This window comes from Scatophagus argus, chromosome 15 (genome assembly GCF_020382885.2).
Source record: "Scatophagus argus isolate fScaArg1 chromosome 15, fScaArg1.pri, whole genome shotgun sequence".
Taxonomy (NCBI): domain Eukaryota; kingdom Metazoa; phylum Chordata; class Actinopteri; family Scatophagidae; genus Scatophagus; species Scatophagus argus.
In genome coordinates, this window is record NC_058507.1 from 11,484,017 (window position 1) to 11,507,636 (window position 23,620).

Here is a 23,620-nt window from a genome sequence, read left to right on the forward strand (position 1 = left end):
CATTAGTGTTTTATAAATGTAATGTGTAATTTCTCTTCTTTCCTTCATTTTTGCATTCTCCTGATTTTCCTGTCCTGTACTCTTTGTCAGGACCCAGATGTGATCAACTCACCCCTACCAGTGGAATATGCCCCCACCGCCGAGGATGATGGTGGCAGAGTCATCCGTCCCTCTGACCACACCTCCAACAGCCTCGCTCCTCTCCTGTCCCATCATGTTTCCCAGGATTCGTCTGCCCAGCTTGGTCTCCCCTCTCTGGGCCTGGGTCCAACCCCTCTTCCCCCCAAGCCTACAAAACCCCGTCTTCTGCTTCAGAGAACCCAACCTGTGCACCACGAAGTGACATCGTGCCGCGAGGCTCTGGAGCCGTCCTGGGCTGAGCTTGTTCCTGCTCCTGGATTGTCAGCAGCAGGGGTGTGCGCTGGAGGCCACTGGCCTCAGGTTGACCCTCCTCATCACCGACCTTGCTCCAGAAACCGCTCCTCCTCAGGAAGCCAGAAGCTGAAGAACAAGACAAAGAATCTGTGGAACCCCACATATGGCTCGTGGGTTTTGGAAAACTTCAGGGGGAAAAAAACACTTGCTCACACTCAGTCCATGCCACTCTCAAGCTCTTCATCCTCCCACTCAAACACACAGGCTCCTCAGACCTGCAATCCAAACTTAGAGAGCAACGAGGCAGGGTGTGACAGCACCAACAGCAACCACCTCAGCCCTTCCAGCATCTGCACCTCCTCAACTCCATCCCCTTCCAGCCAGGCTCCAGCTGCCCCAAGTACATCCTCCGATAAGACACCAACAGGCGGCAGCACAAAAGCCGGTATGGATCTGGCCAAACTCCATAGTTTCCCCTGTGGCAACGTCAACTATGCCTATGATGAACAAAGCTACGAGGCAGAGAGCCTGCCCTTGGTTATGCCCAAAGCCCCAGAGGCCATCACAAACACCAGCTCTACCCCCAGCATGTCATCAGGCACTAGCCTGGGCCTGGCATTAGGCCTCCATACCTCTTCATCTTGTATGCCCAAGCTGCTGCTGAAGCGCCATGCCAGCTACGGACATGAGGATGTCAGGAGACACACCAAAGCTGAGAAACTCACATGTGACAGAGACTCAGGCTTTTCTCTGTCTGAAGACCTCAGCGTTACCCCTATCTAAGAAATGGCCTACTGTAACAGGGATTTTGATTGATATTCAAATTAAATGTTTTTTCCTTTTCTCAGAACCTGAAACTAGAGTTCTGGATTTCAGGAACCAAAAGCATGACCACAAGGGCTTAACCACCATCAGAGAGCCACAACATTAGATTTTTAGATCTCCTGGAATGCTGGAAAGTACATTCAAATACTCACATGAACACAAACACTCTTCTGCACTGTGATCCAGAAAGCCAGTGCCGGATGCAGAGCTCTTTTCTGGGCTTCTGGTACACTGGTAGCTGAACAAGAGTGGCACGCAGCCCTGTGCTTTGCCAGAGTCCCCATTGCTGGTGGTGGCTGCCATGTATAACTGATGTAGTTGAACTCCTTTTTCCTACCTGTTTGTTTTAGCTTCTTTCACAAAAGCTTTGGCATTAATATAAATTGCATCATAGTTAAGGATTTGTTGGAATTTGTAGTATTAAGTGTACAGTATGTCCAGAACAAGCCAAAAATATTGAGCCACTGGGAAGAGAATCACTATACTTTTTTTTATTTTAAAAGTTTAAAATTCAGGCAAGGCTGTAGAGTAACTATTTCATTTATAATTTATTCACTCTTAAAGAAACTTACGTCATAACTAGTATACTTAAGTGATTCTGCCTTCCTAAAAAATGTGAAAACACACATGCCTGATACACTGCAATAACTCAGGATGCTGCTGGTTTTAGCAGCTGCTTTCCTGGAAACCTCATGTTGAAGACAAGAAGTCACTGCTCCTGGCCAGGAAAAAGTTCCACACAAACCCACTGACATTCACTTTAAAACTGATTGAAATGCAATGTTTTTTGGGTAAGCACTGATCTGTCATGACTTACACTCACTGTCTGGATGTTCTGTAAGTAAGCAAAGTTGTGCTGGGATTTTTTTTATTTTTTTTTTTTTTTGCGAAACTACAACAGCCTTGATTTGGCTTTGCAAATTTTTGATTATTCCTGACTCTCTTTGCCCATGTCTTCATATTTATTTGGCCTCTTAAATGTATAAAGCGTATATTATTTGTTGATGACCATGCAGCTGTGGAAATATTTGCTATTTTTGTACTCACTTCCGTACACTGGACTAACCCATTTGTAGCTGTTTTATCATTTATTTGTATTCATTTATGTTCATGATGATTCTGTATTTGTAGTCGATCACTGCCATTAGATACCTCTACGCTGCATCTACTGATATAGTGCTGGTAGTACCTATGTTTACTCAGCAGGGGGAGGTATTCAGCTCTGATATACCAAACATGCCACTGCAAGTTCCTCAGTTCATAAAGTTATGTCAGTTTGATTATGGAAATTTCTATTCAATATTTATGTTTTCAGATTATGTAATCATTTTTGTAGTTGTATCCAACGTGTCTTTATTTTGAGCTTAAACGTGTTGATTGTTTATTTTTTAAAATGTTGTTAAAATGAACGGTGACATTTATATGAGGGTTCCATAGGCTTACTGTGTGTTTTTATTTGAGTGTTTATGCTGGTAGTAACTCACCAAAAGGCTCATGTAGTTTTCTGAAGACTTTATAGCAAGATATACTGATTATTGTGGAATGTCTTTCACAGAGAGAAAAAAAATCATCCTCATCATTTGCTCAGTGTTTATGATCTATGGCCTTGTGAATTTTATTTCACACTCCCTAAAAAGTTGTTTTTTCTCCTTTTGTTGTGTACCTGAGAGTGATATGCCTCAACCAGAAATGCATTCTATGCAATATGCTGTCTTTTACACTTTATTCTAACATAATTTTGTCCCATATAAATAAACATATAGATCTTAATTGAGTATGATCACTTACACGGGGTCTTTTGTACCAGTGGTACAAAATGAAAATGAGTGAACTCAGTCGTGGCTAACATATTAAGACACCACAATAGTGTTCTACGATTGACAATATACCGGTATGTAACAGTATCTTTCCTTTGACATCTCTGGCAAACATGTGCTATAGCATCAGTACCCAACAAAGTTTGCAACAGCACAAGAAATGAAAATAACTAATGTTTAATTTAAATTTTATGTTTGCATTAATGGTCGATGGGTGACCTGGTAGCTCACCTGGTAAAATGTGCACCATGTATTAAGGCTGAGTCTATAGTAAAACCACAGTAAAAGACTGTTTGTCTGAACAGTGACAGATAATACACTCTAATCATTATACAGTGTGACGTACCATAGTGACGCTGTGTCGGCGTCATACAGCACAGAATTTCACATCATGCTATTTAATATGACGACAATAAGGAGGTCTGAGTTCATGACTTGTGATTCGCTCACCTTCTCCCTGTTTTAATTTGTATTTTATGAGCATTGTCTTCACATGTAACATCTCATCCTTGAAACTTAAATGCTGAATCCCTCCACTTTCACTTCTGTTCACTTTGTAGGAAGTTGAATTAGTGTCAGTTCATTTGCTCAATCGTTCAGTAACTAGTGAACCCTCCCTGCTCCTCTCTGTTCAGTGTCCATCGCGTCTTTTTATGTCAGTGGCTATATACACAAAAAATGTTCTCTCTTGCAGCATTTCTCTTTCTAAAATTGCTCATAGCGCACCCAGAGCAAATCAACATTTATGAAACCTCCTTCACAGTGTATCTGTGGTGTCCTTTAAAATAGTTTGAGTTACCTCCACCTGTCTACAGCTCAAAGGTCACTGACCATCTTGCTCTGTAGTTTGGCTATTTTCTTTTGTAGCTGAGCAAAAGGTTTCTTCGTTAGTCCCTTCACTGCCCACAGATTCCAGTGTGTGGATGAGGTTTTCCAGCCCCCACAGGTAGCCGTCCTCCCGGTTGCCTTCCTGCCAAGGAATGTCATGATTCAGCGTCTGGCCCTCTGGTAATGCTGTCGTCTTTCCAAAGTCAATAATCCAGACTTGGGCATTGCCCGTGTGGTCGTGGATAAAGAGGAGAGAGCTGCCAATGACCTGTGAAAAACAAGAGGAGTTTCATGTAAGCTTTTGCTTTTCTTTTTTCTGCTTCTGTCTGTCTAACAGGTCAAACTGTTAGCTAAATGCAGAGGATAAACATTTGAAATTGCTGGCTAAGAGTCATGAATAAATGAAATAGCTAAACAAAATGGACAAATGTTTGAAATGTCTACCTTCAGCTGCTGAGTGGTTAATACAACCTCGACCACCCAGTTAAATACTGACAATTTAATTATATGAGAACGTTATTGTAAGCTAACAGTATCACTTTTGTACAATTAACACCATTATACAACATCCACTTTAAAAACCAGATCAAATGAACAAATATTGAATGACATGTTCAACCCCTCAAGTACACAGATTAAGTTCCTTTGCTTTACACTTAGACGCTTCATGTTTGCACATCCTTTAATTTGTCACCCATCTTTCACCTCGTGTTGCTTGAAGAACTCCGACATCTTCAGGGCCTGCTGGATGTCTGTCAGTCTGCTCAGGTAAGACTTCTGTGTTACAAGAAAATCAGACATCAGACGGAACTTAAAACACTGACATTATCTGAAACCCATGATGTAATTTAAAATCTAGTTTTTAATCTGACTCTATGGATTTGAAACTACACACACTCACAAAATATCAGGCTGCAGACACAGCATAGCTGATATTTGAGAACCTCTCATCACAACAGAAAGCTCAAACAGGAAAGCTGTGTGAATATTTGCTTTGTGCAATGCAGCTGGAATTACTCTGTGGTTTGCTGCTGCAGTTCACTTTGAGGCTGTTACATCATTAGGCCCCAGTCTTCAAATGTAAGGACTGAGAATACAAACTAATTTACGCTCGTCAAAACGCCGAACACGGATGTGAGAGCTCCGATGCCGTGTTTGTAGTTGGTGAAGTCTTTCAGGCTTTACCTGAAAGACTGCTGTGTGTAAATGCACAGTAAAGTATGATTTATGTTTGTGCAGAAGATAATTCATTGCCACGTACTATGATGCTGACGTTCCCTCCAACAAAGTCCTTGAACACCTGGATGACATCCTGCTTCGACCTGGTTTTCTTGAAGTCAGTTCGACACGTACCGTCACATTTCTTAAAGAGAAGACATTAGCTGAATAAGAACATTCCAAAATAAAATGACCCTGAACTAAGTCTGATACTCTGAAAACGAGCAGACTTTATTATATTCTTAAATCTTGACACCAGCTACCAGTCTCCCACATACAGATTTGTGGTGCTATTGCTAGTTTATAAATTATGTCCAACATAAATTTCCAGTCTCCTAGAAGAACTTAAACCCAGCAGGGTTCTTAGATCTTTAGGAAGCAGTGAGCTGGTTGAACCTCAGGTCAGAGTCAAACAGGGTGAACACAGATCCAGCTTGCTCCGCTGCACCTTTTCCTCATTGAGCTGACGGGAACTGCAGAGCAGGGTGATGATTATTTGTGGTTCATCTCTACGAGCAACCCTTCTCCTCATACATATTTGGGCCATGATTAAAGTAGAAAGCAGCTGTAATGGCATGTCAGTATTGTTCACAAGGCTCTCCTACTACCTTGATGCCTTCTATCCTGAAGCCCAGGGTGTTGGTGGAGCTCATGGTCTCCCTCCACTGCATGTAGCGAGGCTTAGTGACCCCTCTTTGAGAATGTTCCTCAGGAGTCGGCCCTCCGCTGTCCACCTCCACCATTTTCTTGTACAGGTCCTCCCTCGGTTTGGGCTTTTCTCGGGCCCGAACAAGCTCCTCCTCCAAGTATGTCCTGAAAGAGCAGGAGGAATAAATCCCTCAGGTGCAGGAGCTGTATGTTTACAGACTGCTGTGTTCTCTGCATGTAAATAAAAAGTAATAGCTGTTTACTTTGAGGGTTTGTCTCACATTTACGCCCTTAGTTATTATGATGCAAGATACATAGTTAATGAAAGCATACTGTTTGCTTTTATTGAGCAAAAATATCCACAGGGCTTTGTAATCGATATTAAAACGTTGCAAGAGACCCATCACTGCAGAAGGGTTCCGTTTTCTTTCTAATGTGGATTTCTCACACAGTTAAAGACAAGCAGTGCATAGAAACACCATTACTGAAGTGCACAGCTGAGAGTAACATACTGTGTGAGTATGAAATTGTGCTGGCGGATAGTGCAGCAGCACACTCCCACTTGTCTGATTCACACCAGACAGTGATGTGCAAACAGATGCGAATTTCAGTTTCAGTTTGCAAGCTACACTTCCTCTGTGCTGAAGAGGGAAGCTGAGAGGAGACTCCAGCGTGCAGCGTTCAACTTTGTGAGAGATTGTGTGTTTGTGCAAGTTAGCGGTTTTGCAACTTTGTGGTTGAGAGTGTTTTTGACAAAGGGGAGTCTCCAGGGACACCCTACATGTCAGACTGTGTGTGTGTGTGTGTCAGATATAAAAACATACACAGACCCTTATCAGACAATAAAAAGACTTGTTCAAGTGTGTGTTGTTGTGAGTGCATGTAAGTCTAGTGCGCACCAAGGGTCTGATTGGACGTGTGCATGCATTTGCTTGATGAACCGGAAGTAAAACTCTCAGAGGGTGTCCGTACCTGCATGCCTGAGCATGCACCAACATGTGCATGTATACTTTTCTGTGTGCAATCATGCATATATGTGTGTGTGTGTGTGTGTGTGTGCGCGCCTGTGTCTGTGTGCGTTTATCTGTCTGTGCACATGATACAGTGAGGCACCCCGCCCGCTGTGGCAGGAAGCCAAGCATATAGCCTGCAGTTACAACAGGTGTTCCCTTGTAGAGCAAAAACGTTTTAGGCAGAGCATACTGTCACCATACTGTCTCCTTAACTAATATAATAATGATAATAATATAAACATGAAACACTTAAATACACAAGCAAACTATCTGATATCATCAATTCAAATTGGCTTTTATGTGTAGTTACCCAAACGGAAAACAAAATAGATATTTATTAAGAGTCACCAAACGAGTGGCTTACTTCCTTACCTCACTCCCATCTTGCAGTCCATGACATTGGGAAAATCAAAGTTCGCCAGCAGGTCAGTCATACGAAGGAAAGACTCTCCATCATTCTCCACAACGCCGTGGTAACCGGGTACAAAAGGGAGCAGCGCGTCATTCCTCAGCGTCTCGAAACACCGCATCTCATTTTCCGAGAACTTCTTCAGAATATTGCCCTCATCTGCTGCTTTGAAGTTACCTGAATGGGATAAAGACGAGTACTTTGGAAAACTCCGTCACCAATGACAGATAGCATGTGATAGCTTGGGTGTTAAAGTGTTTTAATCCCTGTCAGTGTGGTGACTGCCTGACAGCTTAAGTTTTATTTATTCAGTAAAAACACAACCAAAATGACATAACAGCGTCTACAAGAAATGTCAAAGGCTGCACATCAAGCAGCGATCTGAACGGGTCACACCTTTGTGTCCTGCTAACTGAACCCAGTTCAGTTTTCTCCTCTGGGGAGCACTGAAGGGCGACTGTACGATCGTCCTTAACTTCCACCACAGCGGCTTGCTCTGTAAAACAAGAAAACACATACAGGTGAACACAACAGAAGAGAGTGGCATCAAGTTCACTGAGGCTGTGTGTCCGTGTTCACATCAACAAGAACAGAAGGAAGATGTGCTGTGAGGCTGACAGTCGGTCTAACCTGTGCTGTCTGAATAAAAAAAACGATCACATCAGCAGTTCTACCCAGCAAATCTGATGCCAGGCTTTTGGTTTTCCACTGTGTGAAACCTCCAATCTAGGTCATTCAAATGCCATTTCTGTGGAAACTTATATCTGTGCTCAACATCTCTATTCAGCATCTCCTGCTTAGTGTGGTGATGATGGGCTTGCTACTTCAGATTCACAGAGAGAAATCTAAATCTGCTCTGTAAAATCAGGAGCATTATTGTACAGCTTAAGACATTTTATACTTGTTAAACTTCTTTTATACTGTTATACTTTTTGTTTATATAGGATTTAGACAGAATAAGTGAATGTACAGTCTCTTATCATGAGCCAAATATCCATCTCTTAAGGGAGAATCTGCAGGTTTAGCACCAAATAATGGTGGGTGACACCAGCCCTGCTGTTGGTCTCTAAGCTCCCACTCACTTGTTATTGATGTAGGAATTTTTTTGGTGTCATATGAGTATGCAGTGAATCCTGGACAAAGCAGAAGAAAATGATGGCTGCAGGGTAAATGATCCTTTCTTGGCAAAAATGTTAATTTGGTTCATGTTTGTTTGTTGAAGGACTTTCCTCCCACCACACTGACACACACACACACACACACACACACACACACACAGAGAGAAAAACACAGCAACAGCTTGCATATTTCACAGAGACACAGTAGGGCTTCACACTTATGGGGAACTGCCTGTTTTATTCCCTCCCAGAAAACTGATACCTCAGATAACACACACTTATACACTGACAGAATAATATTTCGATGCAATCATCCTAAATATAATTATAAGGAAACCAAAAGGATGAAAAGTAGTACGTGCTGTTAGATCCTGTCTTGAGGCTTTGGAGGGGTCATTTTATTCTGTGTGTTCTGATTGAAACAGGAAGTGAAACAGGGATTCTCATGCTAGTGAAACACTCAGCTCACGCTTGAGCGTCTCACAGCTCACCATTCACACTAATAGCAGAACTCTGCACCAGCCAGCCGAGTCTCTCTTAAATGTCAGGTGATATGCTTCACTTACTGCAGTGCCACTTGTTTACTGATAATATCTCATTGTGAGGGTGTAAAGCTTCCACAAATGAGTCGTTAACTTTGTTGTGAGTTAACACGGACAGCTAATACAGTCAGTTACTTATATTTTCAGCTTGTATCTGCTTGACACCCAGTGGTGTCCTGTCTTACCCACAGAGTTTTGATGAAAATGTAACGCCACACCTCTACAGCCAATATTTTACACACACGCTGATGTTGAAGCTTCATGTTATTGACACCACCTGCCCCAGCCAGCTTTGATGACAGAAACCACAAGAGTTTCTACTGGTAACAATTACAAAGTATCAAACATTCTCACTCTGCAGGAAAATGGCCCCTTTAACTGACGTAAACCTTATCCAACTGCTGCTGACGCATGGATTCTTAAATAATATTTTACTGTTGTAGGCTCCACTGGTTCAGTGAAGTTCTGTGCTATTAGCGACTGTGGACACTCGGGTAGTTTAGTTTGGTCTGGCCTCCGCGGAGGCACAAGAAAATTCCAAGGGGGACATGAGATGGTCAACCAGACAAAAAAAACAACCTTCTGCTGCATGTTTTTACTTTCCCTAATCTTTATCGTCTTTGTGAAATACAGCTTAAACCCAACTACACATTTTTTTGAGGCACGATAAACCAAAACTTGGAAAAATGTATTGCACCGTAAAATGTTATCACATATAAGATCACACAAATGTAAGGGAGTAAAAGGTACAATATTCCCCTCTGAAATGCAGTGAAGCAGGCGTAGAAAAGTGGCAGGAGATAGAGATACTCAAGTAAATTGTACTTATGTGCAGAACTTGAGTAAATGTACTTATCGTAGTTATTTTCGACATCTGCTGAAACCAACGAAATACAAAAGCAAAAAAGCAGCTTTTTTTCTAGGATTCGTTTGCTTTTAGTTTGCTGTCCGCACCGTCACACACAATCTCTCTTTGCAACACCAGGCCTGTTGTGTGTATGACACACTTACACGACTCCACGCAGACTCGAACAGTCAGGTTAGTCAGTCGCAACAAAACGAAATAACAACTGAATGCGAACTTCACCGCTTCCCACCAGTGCATTTCCAGTTACCGGGGAGAACATTGGTGAGACATTGCGACTCACTCCTCGACATTTTGTTGCCCACCCATCTTAACTCATACCTTCAATTTGAAGCCGTACTGCCATCTTGAAGTGCTAATGGAATGTAAACCACTGCAAGATTTATCAAAATAATGCTGTTTGACCATCTGGCTTCTGTCTCTTCTCTGCTCTGCTTTGCAATGCTATGACTTTATCAGTGTTATGCATGTACTGAGGTGTGAACTACAAAAGCTGAGTAGTGATACACTTTTGACTTCCTGATGTGGTTCTTTGTTAAATGTCAAAGGCCAAGCCTAAAATTGGCTACTGATCACAAAAAAACACATTATTACACAATGAGATGTTAGTCTCTGGTGTGTGTATGTGTGTGTGTGGGTGGAGCTGATGTGTGGGCTGAAGGGGCAGAAGCCACCAACATATTTCCATTTTAAGTTACGATTCCAATATAGAGCAAGAATGGACTTTTATTTGAGAAAGCCTTTCGCACTGAGCCTGAGCTCATCAGACAATCTTACGTCCGGGAACATTTTTTAAAAAATCATCTCACACAAGCGCACAAACACACGGGCTTAACGGCCAATGTGTATTCAGTGTGTTTAAAAGAAAGTGACAGCTACGGACCTTTTATGGAGAAGGCAGAGAGATGTGGCAACGCCATGAAAACACACACGCACAAGCACACAGTCTGAACCATGAGTATAATGTGATAACAGCTCAGACAGAAATCAGATTCTGCTGTTAACTGAAGAAAGCAAGAGGTGACTCACGAGGCTCACCTTCCCTTTGAATCATATACAGACGGGACGGTTAAGTAAAAGCTCTACAGCCGCTGCAACAATGGGAATGTTGTTCTGTATGAATCTGACATGAGAACTTGTGCCTCTGCAAGACATCAAACTCAACCGCGTTTAGTAAGACTTGGCGGCCACACCTGAGGCTTTCGAGGCCAATAAATGTTAAAAAGCAAACAAGTTTCCACCCGAAGCGATGAACTAAAGGCCGATCCTTAAACACAAGTGTGTGTGCTGAAGGAGGGGGAGGCACTCGGGACGTACATTTTCAATGCACAGAACAACTTGCTGATCTGACAACTGACATGCAACAAATGCATCTTCATTGTGATCAATGTGGCTACTTTGCAGCCTGTGGAAAGAGAGACGAAGCCCTCATGATAATTAGCAGCAGCAGCAACAAAGCTTATGCAGCTTTCAGCGGCTCCTTCGTGTAATTCGTACAGGTCCAGAGTTCATTAAGGTGATGTGAACAACTTTGATAACTCAATAAACATAAGGAAAGATAATGTGATTTCAATGGTGACAATCACATTTCCTGAATATTAGCCTACACCCTCTGGCAGGGATCTAAAGGCAGTTTAATCTTCCTTTGTTTCTTTAATTTCTTTCCTTTCATGCATGATCTTTATGCATGACTCTGATGACAGGCGCACAACTGAAATTTCCCACATGTCAAAAACAACACTGATAAACGGAGAACAGATACAAAAAAATGTAGAACTGACTAACTTCCCACAAGATTTTTTTGTCTTTTTTTTTATTGCAGAACTCACTTATAAAACACTAAAATCAACAAAAAAAACAACTTTAAACAAGTGAGAACACTGAAACTGCCTCTTCTCTGCAATCAAACATCCCAAAGGTCTTTTATCAGGAAGTGGCTGCTGTTTATGTGCTGCTCTGCTTCACTTTTTCTTGTTTTCAAAACATCAACTCTTTGCTGTGACTGGCTAACTAACGGGGATGTAGATTTGAAAAAAAAAAATAGAAGAGAAGAAGGTCAAGGGCGGAAATTTGAAATGTTTTTGTCCCAGGATGCTCCATATGGGCAAACTTAAGCTGTAAATGAGTTAGTCATGCGTTATATAACCGGGGAGAATTTACACTGACAGAGTACTGAATTAATTTATCCACTCTGCATTGAAAATACCACAGATTATAGTGAAACGACCTGCTGATACACCTGTGGAAAACCTGCCAGTGACCTCAGCCCAAAGAACCACTGTAATAAGCTTCTACATAACAGACACTACCCACCTCTCCAGCCTCCACCAGGTGCTCCAAAGTGATGATGCCTTTGCTTTTGCTCTCGTTGTCACTGAGTAAGTCATCCTCAGACTCCACAACAGAGGACCCTGTGGAGGAGATGGAGGAGTTGGAGAGTTTCCTGCGCAGGTGACCCTCCACCATGTCTTCATAGTCCTCCTGCTGCATCTCCCGGGAGGAGCCGCCTCCCTCCGGGGTGATGGTGACCTGCGGTACCTGGCGCACCTCCATCACATTCGGCGCTCCGGTTGTGGACGACGGGGCGACTTGAGCGGCTCTCTGAATAAGATCATCGCAAATCTTCGGTGACCTCCCGGCTGATCTCCGCTCGTTCAGTATAGTCCCAGAGAGCCCGAAGTCCTTGGAGGTCTTTCTCCTGCACTCTTTGGGCATTGGAGACCGAAATCCGTTGTGAGAGCGCACGACCAGAAGCGACAAAGCCGACTCACTTTACCCTTCAAATCTGGTCATTTCACTTTTCGAAACGCAGGCTGAGTTTAAGCACTTCCTCGCTCTTTCATGTCCGAGTTTTCACACATTAAAACGCCTCCGTCAGCCTCTCCTGTCCCTGCACACTGCTGGAAAGGGGAACCCCTCTCTGATGGCAGCGTGGCTCGCGCTCGTACGCGGGTACACGCGCGCGCGCGCCGGCGCACTAACTTCAACACAAGTGTACGTGTTTATTATCTTCCGCATTGGCTTTCTCGCTTCCTGACTGAAAATTCAAATAATATTTCATAAAAAGTCACTCACCTTCTTCTGATTTGAACCCGGCACTAAACTAAACGGGTGATTTAGGCCATCGGCAACACAAAGATTAGATTTGAGAAGATAGCATCAGCGTTCAAACCTCCAGGCTGTGGTTTAATTACTCAAAGCCTCATTTCAAAGTGTAGTCCAAAGCACGCTTGACAGATGAGAGTTACAAAACACTGAAAACAAACTATTTCTAAGAAGTGCTAAGTGCTGCTGTCCATGTGCGGGATTTTGTAAAAAATTTAAGAGTTACTGAAATCTGGCGGCATAAGAGGAAGTTATTCCACATTCAAAAAGCATTTATTATGGTGCCATTATCATCCGGGAGGTGACGCTCCTGTGCGGTTTTACTGCTGAGAAGAAACAGTCAGCACTGAGGGGAAAGAGGGTGTGAAACTGGATGATTAATTATGTGTTAGTAAAAGAAAACAAAAAAAACCAAATACACAGTACAGTCAGTGTGGTGACTCAGCAATCATGAAATAAATTTTAAAGGTGAGACTTTGAGGTGTGTGTGAGTGTACCTTCATTGGAGCATAGAAGCAAAGTGAAATATTTATCCTCATCATGTTTACATCATGGTTTGTCTCCATCTGTTAGACTACATCATCACGGGACTACAGGAGTGATCAAACAGGTGGCTTTAGTTAGGTCTGTGAGTTGGGTTGAGGAGTGGGATACACAGTCAAAGAGCGATGATGATGATGATGATGATGATGATGATAATGGCACCTTGCGACCTGGGCTTTCACCCTGCATCCTACACTGCTGTCTGACTACACTCCTCCACAGACTGACACTGAAAGGTGGGACTGTCCGCACTGCTGGTGGGGTTTTTTCCCTAATACTCTTTCATGCTTTTAGATTGTAGAAGGTCTACAAACAGATGTTATTTCTTCATCAATGGTTTGCAAAAATGTCCATTAAGAAATAAGAATTCACCAGTTATTGGTTAAAGAAAATGAAATCTTAACATCATTGTAAAAGCTTGACTTGAAATACAAAACCAGTGTTATGGCCCTTAAAAGGTATCCTGTTGAAACAGAGAAGATGTTTGTTACATAAACTTAATCTATAGAATCTATAGACCTCCTTCTTAAAGGGTGTGTGTGTGTGGGGGGGGGTGTGAATCATTGACGTGTGTGGATTTGAGGAGCAACGTATAGAAACAACAGTGTTTAATTTGGCAGAAACAATGCACTACACAAATAGCATTTGATGCCAAGTCCATGCAGGCTCTGGGTTTTTAAGCGTGTGTGTGGTCAACCGAGTGTATGTTCAAACCACACACACACACACACACACACTCAAACCACATACACACTCAAACCTCTCACCTCCTTGCCAACAGTATGATTTTGTGTGTGTGTGTGTGCGAGAGAGAAACCCCAGATAACAACCTGGGTGCAGTTATCTGCTTGTAATCCAGCTGTGTGGACTTTGAGCCAAGGCGACCATTGGGTGCTACTGGACAATAAGGATTAGCTGTCATTTCTCAGATATAAAAACAGGAAAATATAAACAGGGTTTGTTTGAAACTCAACCGCTCATTTGAAGTTTAGAGAACATACAAAGAAGCACGATGTGATCAGAACGGCTATCTTTTGTTTTTGTTTTTTTGTGATTTAAAAAATGAGTTGAAACGTGAGCTAAATTAGCTAACTGCTGCTGTCAATTCCATGTGATATTTCAGTGAAGTTATATTTCTGTTTGATTTTGCCTGCACAGGCAGCAGCAGGTCAGGCTGGCCATGCAGGAGAGTTGAATTTTCACTTGTTGCAACATACTGACTTTGTGACCACCTGTGGACCTTTTCAATGGTGGTCAGGGTGAATGAAAGGGAATTTTAGACAATCTTAGTTTAATGGTTTGTCAGCATCTGACCTCCTCCTCCTCTTTTCCATTTCCGCCAGGTGATGTGAGTGGTGACCTGCTGGTGGTTCAGGTCCAACTCTGTTTGAGGTGTTGATGCGAGATTTTCATCAGAGTGATTTTCACAGACTCCCTGCGGCCTGGACTGGATACTCGCAGCACGTTTGCAAGCTAGGGGGGAGACAGTATGGACAAACAGCCTTCTGTGCAAATGATTACAATCCATGATGAGATATTCATTCAGTCAGTATTCATTTCTTTTTCTTTGCCTTTACTAACTCAAACTTTTACTGGTGATGTGTATTAAAAGTTCTCCAGAGACCAAATCTGATATGTAGATAGATTTCCAGATTTTCAAGGTCCACATCAGAATGTGATTTGGTGATTCTGTCTCAGTTAGGTCCTTCTATGGAATCAGTCAAATTCAGTCCTAACATTTGGCAATGTCTGATGGTCCAAATATGACCTTGTGCATGTGAAAGTAAAGTAACTAGTCATCTATGTAGAGAGGTAAAAAGTACAACATTCCTCTCTGAAATGTAGGAGAGCAGAGAGCAGTACTAAAGTTAAGTACAAGCACCACAAAATTGTACTTTACAGTACTTGAGTAAATGTACTTATTTTCCACCATTGATGGACTGATAGAAAGAACTGTAGCTGGATGCGTCTGAGAGATTTTTTTTGTGTTTTTGTTTGTCACTCAAACGATCAAGAAATAAATCAGAAACAAATTTACTGTACACTCAATGTAAGAGCCACATGAAAGGCAGAACAAAAACGCTGACAGATGCCAATACCAGCCTTTAATGGTGAATAGTCATTGTAAGGAATGATGTGATGTCAAATAACATTGTGCAAATAAAGCAGCCTATTTGTGCCACAAAACTAATTTTGTACAGCACTGAAGCAAGGCTGGATCGCTAACCCAGCAATGCTGCCTGGAGACCTCAAATCTCCAGAGTGGCAGAGTGAGACCTCTTTACTTTCTGTAAAGAGCAGCTTATCCGAGGTAGACAACCACCTGCCTTACCACATTTTTGTCCTTTTACCTGTCATGTTTGCCATTTGAAATAATTTTCTAAGTAATTTTTGGAGTGGGTGCGCGTGAAGTAATGAGTGTGTTTGGAGCTACAGTCATTTACTCTTTTTATTCTGTCTTCTTGTTTGCGCATTACCGCCCCCTATTGGACTGGGGTGTATTATCAATAGGTCTGTCACTTAGAGAAAAAGAAAACCGATCAGTTTCTTTTAAACGTGAATTGAATAAAGATAAACTGGATTCTGTGTATTTTACTGCATAGTATAATGATATGCTCGAAGGTCCGCCGTGACCTACCGGCTCCCCGGTCTTCTTTTCTGTCGACGTATTTCTACGTCATATGTTGCGAACGTTTGCGGTACTATGAAATAGCGGCAGAGTGAGACCTCTTAGTTTCCCTGTGCTAAAGAGCAGCTTGCACGGGGTCTGACAACCATCCACCGTAAGTACACAATTTCTGCCCTTTTACCTGCCCTTCGTAAGCAACAACATGTTTGCCGTCAGAAACGCCCTCCGCCTCGGCACCCGGTTATCCATCCCTGCGGTGGCGAGGAGAGGATGCGCTGGGGCTTCTATCCCGGTGGATGATGTGGTGAACGGACTGACCGACGATCAGATACAGGTTTGCCACACTGGCTAGCTAACAAGCCGAACAAAGTTTCACTTTTCTGTGCAGACAAACAGCTGACGATAAAAAAAATAGAGAGAGTCACTATAACAAGGCTAATGTACGTATGGTTGTATCAAGTTTAACGGACAAAGAAACAGTCATCCAGGGACACTGCAAAAGCTGTGATGACATAACGTTAGCTAACAATTGCAGCTAAGACCTTGATATTAGCCGACCTAGCTAACCACCTAGCAAACAAAATTTTCGCTCTCGACAGCTATGTAAGTCAAAATTAAGTTTAATTGCGCTTATCTTACTACTAAAGTAAGTGACGCTAATAATATTTCTGTGGTTAGCGTTTTAAGTTGAACCAGCTTAATTTACCACTGTTAGCCATGATAGCTGGTGATAAGGTACTAGAAAGATATCGAGGGGCAAAAAATTCAACCATGCATGCTTTTCGGTTAACTTTTGATAAATTTAATGCAAGGTGACAACAGGTCCAGTGGTCTCTGTCACAAAAGTCACAGAGGCTGGACACCGGCTGGGGGGGGTGGAGTTCGTATACAGGATTTGATTGGCTGAAAGTTGGAGTCCTCCAGTCCTGGGCATTAGAAAGCTGGAGATACCTCTAATGTCAGTTAACTTACTTTTGCATGATTATGAGTTAACCCAAACAGCACACTTGTCTCCACCTGAGATATAATTAATAAGCCTCTTAGTCTGCCATGCAGTCAGATGAAAGGAAAAAAAAGGGAATTAATGCCAGGGTGTTAATTTTTCATTGCTTTTAATTACACGATGCCAGATCTGAATCAGCTGTTTTAAAGTATATTGTTTGTTTGGTGTGTTTTGCACAGCTCAGGCAGACCGTCCGTAAATTTTGTGCAGAAAAGCTTGCGCCGTACGCAAACGAGATCGACAAGAACAATGAATTTCCAGGAATGCGGGTAAGTTGGCACTCTTGACCTGTCGTTTTCTGAGAGAGATGAACGAAGTGGTAGCCTTGTCATGATACACACTGCTGTGCTCATATGGGGGATGTAAATTTAACCTTCACACTGAGAGCAGAATTCCCATCTTGGTTGCTTTTTACATTGTCTCTTCTTCAGGATTTTTGGAAAGAAATGGGGGAGATGGGACTTCTTGGGATCACAGCTCCTGGTAAGACAGCTGAGGGAAAAAAAACACTATCATTCATTATTTAGAGGTAGTTGCAAATTATGAGTTAATAACCCAGTAGGGAACAGATTCATTTTTATTTGTTCTATCAAAGGACTAAACTCTCTTCATCTCTTTCAGTGGAATATGGTGGCACAGGATTGGGATACCTCGATCATGTCATCGTGATGGAGGAAATGTCACGAGTGTCAGCAGCCATTGCTCTCAGTTACGGCGCCCACTCTAACCTCTGTGTCAACCAGATGGTGCGCCATGCCAATGACAAACAGAAGGAGAAGTACATGCCAAAGGTGAGGACCAAAGCTGCTTTTGCTTTATGTTATAAACTATTTGAGAAATACATAAATATTACAACAAAATGAGATTTGATTTCAGTTCTCATGATGGTGTTTACTGATGTCAGTTAATGACAGGAGAGCATGTAGGAGCCCTGGCTATGAGTGAGCCGAATGCCGGCTCCGATGTCGTATCCATGAAACTAAGAGCCAAGAAGCAAGGTAGGACACCAAAGAGAGCGATTTATTTCTCTGCTTTAGTGCTACATGCTAAAGTTATTTTGTGTGGTGCTTTTTCTGTCCTTGTGATGCGGCATGCACTTGAATATTCCATCAGGGAATCAGTAAGGGCTTGTTTTATGTTTATACTCATGCATGTGTAGAGTATAGTCCTGCTTTCTAAATTAGAAATGTATTAGCTATGAGTGTATATACCATTATCTGTATCTGTTCAACTAACTACATTGTCTGCATCTGTACTCAGAATTGGCAAGGCTTAAAATGGAAGTAGTTCATTTAAGCCTGAAATTGATTTAGATTGATCGGATTTATTTGAGAAGTATTTACAGAACAGCCTCAGTAGAGTTTCAGTTCAATGTGTTTGATCAAGTAAGAGTAAGTGAAGTATTTACGTAACAATTTTTTTCTAAACTTCAGTCAGGTACACAATGAGCATTTTCATGTGTGTGCTGGATGGCTAAACTGTAATCAGTGGATATACTGGATGTGAAGAGTCAGAAGCAAAAAGTTACAGCCTGTTTACAATTTAGTCCTGTGGGGTCACAGACTGATCCTGGCTGTGTTATGTATGTTTGTATTTATGTTTTCATGTCACATCACTGACCAGCGCTGCAGACTGATAAGAGAACTACTGAGGCTGCTTGTTTTGAAGCCTGGACGGAGAACAGACACTGTTAGCTGGTACCCTAGCGGCACTTTTAGCAACTGAAGAGACTAATAGTTCACTCAGGAAATCAGACGAAAGATAAAAGAAGAGCGAATATTGAATTCAGGTTCATCAGGTGGCCAAAAGATGTTGTTCCTTAACTACTGGATGTGTTTGACAATAAGCTTGTGCTATCACCTTGAAAGGTGACAATACTGTATACCAATGACATGTTCACAGCTTCTTTCTGCTGTCCCCAAGTGGCCAAAGAAAAAAATCAGTTACTGTATGTACTGTACTGTACACTACTGTATGTTTAAGGCAAAAGGATGTGACTCACAGACTGTACCAGCAAGCAGAAGACAAAGACGTTCCGGTGCTCTTTATGTTTCTCAAATAACAGACAATAGCCGAGCAGACAATGTAAATCCGCCTGTGGACGGTACACATGTTCACAGAAGTGGGAGAAAAGCTGTTAATGTTTTCATCGCTGAGTGAGTGAATGAGACACATCAAAGTGCTGTCAGCTGAAGGGTGTGAACGCTGGGTGGCTGCACCTTCCTTCAAACCTTTTTATCCCGGATTCTTAAACTGGTGTTGGTTGTGAGGCTAATGACAGAGTAGCCGTGTGTGTTTGGTGTGTGCTGGTTTAACCAGAGAGAGACTAAGATGTTTCCATGATGAGAGATGCTGTCTGAAAATATGATGGCCTAAAGCTTTTGATGAGAAGGTAACTATTAAATAACCACAATCAGAGCACACCTTCTCTCTTTGAACCTATGGATAACTTGTGTGTGTGTGTGTGTGTGTGTGTATTTTAACATCACCTAAATCTGTAGTGTAACTTTTTATTTGCTTTTATGTTTTTCTAAAGGCGACTACTTTATTTTGAATGGCAACAAGTTCTGGATCACCAATGGACCGGATGCTGACGTCCTTATCGTTTATGCAAAGACGGATCCCGAGGCCCATCAAAGAGGCATCACAGCTTTCATTGTTGAAAAGGTAACTCCAGTGATGCGACGACATATCCTTCTCTTCACTTGTTGGTGACGTGTGGATCAGCTGCGCAGTTTGTTGAACAGATATGATACAGAGCTATGTGAAAGGAGCACAGAACAAAGAGAGTGAAGGAAATGCCTTTGCCTGTGCGTGTTTTGCAGGGAATGCCAGGTTTCTCTACGGCGCCGAAGCTTGACAAACTCGGCATGAGGGGATCCAACACCTGCGAGCTGATCTTTGAGGACTGCAAAATCCCAAGTGTGTCTCTAAGTGCACACTCAGCACATATTTTGACAAGTGAAAAACAGGAGAATCCACAGATCATTTAGTTGTTTAGTTTTGTTTTGGCTCATTTCTTTGCACCTGTGCTGCGCGATCTCTTTTGTCATGCTGGCCTTTAATTTAGTTTAAATTGTGTATTTTGTTTGCTTGTTGTAGAGGAGAACATCCTTGGTCCCTTGAACAAAGGTGTTTATGTGATGATGAGCGGCTTAGATCTTGAGAGGCTGGTGTTGTCATCAGGACCTATTGGGTAAGCTCATACCGGAATTAAAACTGTTAAAAGAAATAGGATGCTACACATAAAGGAAGTACATATTGTGATATGAAAAAAATTCACGGTGCGATGTAATACTCCGGGAATAATTTTGGGTTCTCAAGCATATTTTTAACACATTTAGCTACTGCTTTGCACAGTCCAGTCCACATACTCATACTTTCTCGTGTTCATTTTCCTGAGTAACTTGCTTCCATCAGTACCCTTTGGTTTTGAATATTCTACCTCAAAATTCTGCCTGCTATATTCTGGAAAAACTATGCTGGAAAAACTACCATTTTTAATATAGCAGATTAAATCCAGGAAAAAAAGAACAAATAAAAATACACATCAGAAATCAAATTGAATGGTTTTGAATAGTTTTTTGTGAGCTGTTGTTCAAGGTGCCATTAAATGAGACTTGTTTGAATTGTTTAGCAGTCCATAACTTTATCATCACTTTCCAGTATCATGCAGGCAGTCTTGGACTATGCCGTCCCCTACCTCCACATCAGAGAAGCCTTCGGACAGAAGATCGGACAGTTTCAGGTCTCAGTTTTTATACAACAAAGTAGAGTTCTTCTATTGTGAAGGTGTAGAATTTAAAACTTATTGTAATCTCACTTGTTGGAAATTAACATAATCCTTTGTGTTCATCTGTTTGCAGCTGATGCAAGGCAAGATGGCCGACATGTACACCAGATTGAGCTCCTGTCGGCAGTATGTGTACAATGTTGCTCGGGCTTGTGACAGAGGACACTTCAGTGCAATGGTCAGAAGATTTTTTTATCATTTATCATTTTACCATCCTCATTTTATATCATTTTTTACATCATTTTTATTTTGTTATAAAAGCTGCTCTGAATATTGTGTATGTATAAATGTATTTGGAGCATTCATCAGTGCATTTGTATGTTTTCTTTTCAACTTTTGTAAACTGATTTTTAAAAAATATTGCATCCTTAAATTATACAAAATTATATAAAATGTTGTAGTTGTCTTGCCTTGGACGTGTTAAATACAGTTAATGTAAACCCTGACTTTTGTATATGTGTGTGTATATGAGTAAACAGTTTTAAAATGCCAGAGTTAACGTGACTGAAATGTTTTCAGTCATGTTATTTTATAGAACCCTTCACATAAGACTGTCTTTCCTAAGTCAGTATCTTATTTTACCTTTCCTGAATTGTCATGCGCCCCACTGCTGCACACAGTGACTTTGTCGACTCTTTTGCAGGACTGTGCTGGCGTGATCCTGTATTGTGCGGAGAACGCCACTCAGGTTGCTTTGGATGGCATTCAGTGTTTGGGTAAGTGCCAAGACGCCGAGTGGCTCGACTTTTGTGATTTTAGAAATATAGGAAACTGTACAAGTGGAATGTTGAGAGTTGATGGACAGAAAATGCTGTAACATCGAGATGAGTTTCTGATGAAGACATCTGGGGTCTACACTCAGTGTTTGCGTGTGGCTCAGTGATGGCTTGATGTCAACATCGCTGACAGGAGCTCAGAGCACGACTCTACGGTTTCAGCTGATTGGGTTAATAAATAACACGCTGACTAGTGAGTGGCTGCTGTGTGGATAAGAGAGAGGAGACGGAGTGTAAACACGAATTCCAGGGTGATGGAGAGAAAAGTGGGAATATGCTGTACATAATATGGATGGTTAACCTAATGGATGTAATGGAATATGGTGTAGAGGGGAAAGAATGGATTAATATTCCTTACTGAACTTTCATTTTTTAATGAGAAGGTTTGGCAGACTTGAACTGCTTTCTAGACTTCCTGTTCTGCTCAGTGTTTGTGTAATTACCTTCATTTGCATGTTAGATGAAATTTGCCTCTTCTTGTTTGTTGTATTGCCTGTTGCCATTTTCACTTGGTGCCGAGCTTTGATTAAACACGTGGCATATAATTGCCTCGCTTTGTCCAGGAAATGCCTTAATATTGCATGTAATAATTTATTCAAAAAATTTTCAAGTTACTTTATTTTCATTGGTTTTGTTTTGTACTGTTAATATTTTTCCTCTTGTATAAGCTTACCTAATTCAGACATTTTTCACATTGTAGTTTGCTGACATTAAGTAGTGAAAAATGAGTCATTATTTTCATATGTATGTGTAGATTAATTGACATAAGGTATGATTTGCTGAAATTATACTTCAGGTTCAAGTTTTGTCCGCGTCAACTGGCAAGCTCAGCAACATATTTAGTGTGTTTTATTTCTTCAGTGTGCGCTTTCAACCCGTTCTGTCACTGCACAATAACTTTAATTTATGTGTCACCTGTCAATAGGAGGCAACGGCTACATCAACGACTATCCCATGGGACGGTACTTACGTGATGCGAAGCTGTATGAAATCGGCGCGGGCACAAGCGAAATTCGCCGGCTCATTATTGGACGAGCCTTCAACTCCATGTTCAAATAATCAGAGCCGTGAAATCACTAAAGACTGTCTGAGTGGTTTGCCGTGGACAAACACAGTTACTCACACCCGGGGCCTTATGCTGTATCAGCTGCTGCTGCTGGTAGGATGTCATCGTCTGTGTCACAAGCATCGGCACCTTTTAATTCACTTATATAACACACATGAAATGACTTGGGAGTTGAGTGATCTTACAAGCTGACAGGTCAGATGGATAATTATTGGTTTAGTTGGTTAAGCAGCCTTGATATCATTTTGTTTTGGATATTAGGCGAACTAGTTTGAGATCCAGTTAATTGATAACCACTGAAATGCAGATCAAGCAATAAAATTATAAAGTATTGTGCTTTATAAATGGGCAGATTTTCCTCTCTTGTGGTGAAATTAAAAATTTGCTTAATTAAATTTGCTTTTGAACACTTAAAGTTTAATGCAGTTGTGTACAATTTAATACATTTTTTTTTTAATTTCACCATTTCATTATGCTGCTTACCCACTGCTTAGATTCTTCTTCAACAAACCACATTGGCGTTTCATTATGAAAATGATCTCTGAACACTGAGTCATTATTATATAAGATAAGCTAATGACAACAGATGAGGGGCTGTGGGACACTTTTCTCTGGCCAATATTGCTGGGATAAAATAAAACCTTTTAAAAGCGATGAGCTGAAAAGTGAAAACTGATTATAAAGAAGTCATGATTTCACTGTGTGGAATTTTTTTATTATACAACTTCTCTCTCATGATCTCATTACAAAGTGATAACTGTTACTGATAAATAATTAAGAACAGCTGATGTCTGCGTATTCTGGTTTAAACTGTAGCACATTAGAACAGTTGTATTCTGTCTGTACAGTGTGACTGGAGAAACCTTCCTAAAAATGTGTTTGTCTTTTCTCCAGAGGACTATAGTTGTCAGAATGTGGATGGACAGTGTGAACATGTATGAAATAAAGTGGTTCTGATGCAGTAAATAATTTAAAAAAAATAAAAATTAATTTCTGGACTCTGTGTCAGCCTTTATGTACTGTACATTCTCGGCCCCACAAGTGTGT

The 23,620-nt window shown here is 41.5% G+C and overlaps 3 protein-coding genes across 4 annotated transcripts in view; 2 read left to right on the top strand and 1 right to left on the bottom strand.

Annotated features, from left to right (window-relative positions):
• Positions 1-2,975, top strand: part of ltk (leukocyte receptor tyrosine kinase) — a 46,661-nt gene extending 43,686 nt beyond the window's left edge. For both annotated transcript variants that reach the window (XM_046412494.1, XM_046412495.1), the window contains exon 29: positions 91-2,975. In XM_046412494.1, the coding sequence (XP_046268450.1) occupies positions 91-1,158 (1,068 nt within the window). In that variant the 3' untranslated portion in view covers positions 1,159-2,975. The remainder of the gene's footprint in view (positions 1-90) is intronic.
• On the bottom strand, positions 2,032-13,027 carry itpka (inositol-trisphosphate 3-kinase A). The gene is made up of 7 exons (XM_046412496.1): positions 11,972-13,027; positions 7,530-7,629; positions 7,097-7,310; positions 5,672-5,876; positions 5,107-5,208; positions 4,551-4,622; positions 2,032-4,113 (listed from the first exon to the last, which is right to left on the bottom strand). Exons 1-7 carry the CDS (start codon positions 12,371-12,373, stop codon positions 3,841-3,843), a joined length of 1,368 nt encoding a protein of 455 aa, XP_046268452.1. The 5' UTR covers positions 12,374-13,027; the 3' UTR covers positions 2,032-3,840.
• A 3,002-nt stretch (positions 13,028-16,029) lies between these two features.
• ivd (isovaleryl-CoA dehydrogenase) lies at positions 16,030-23,571 on the top strand. Its single transcript, XM_046412170.1, has 12 exons — positions 16,030-16,269; positions 17,118-17,207; positions 17,370-17,421; positions 17,560-17,729; positions 17,843-17,936; positions 19,475-19,605; positions 19,764-19,860; positions 20,041-20,134; positions 20,605-20,686; positions 20,805-20,909; positions 21,375-21,447; positions 22,433-23,571. Exons 1-12 carry the CDS (start codon positions 16,138-16,140, stop codon positions 22,564-22,566), a joined length of 1,254 nt encoding a protein of 417 aa, XP_046268126.1. The 5' UTR covers positions 16,030-16,137; the 3' UTR covers positions 22,567-23,571.
• The last annotated feature ends 49 nt before the right edge of the window (positions 23,572-23,620 follow it).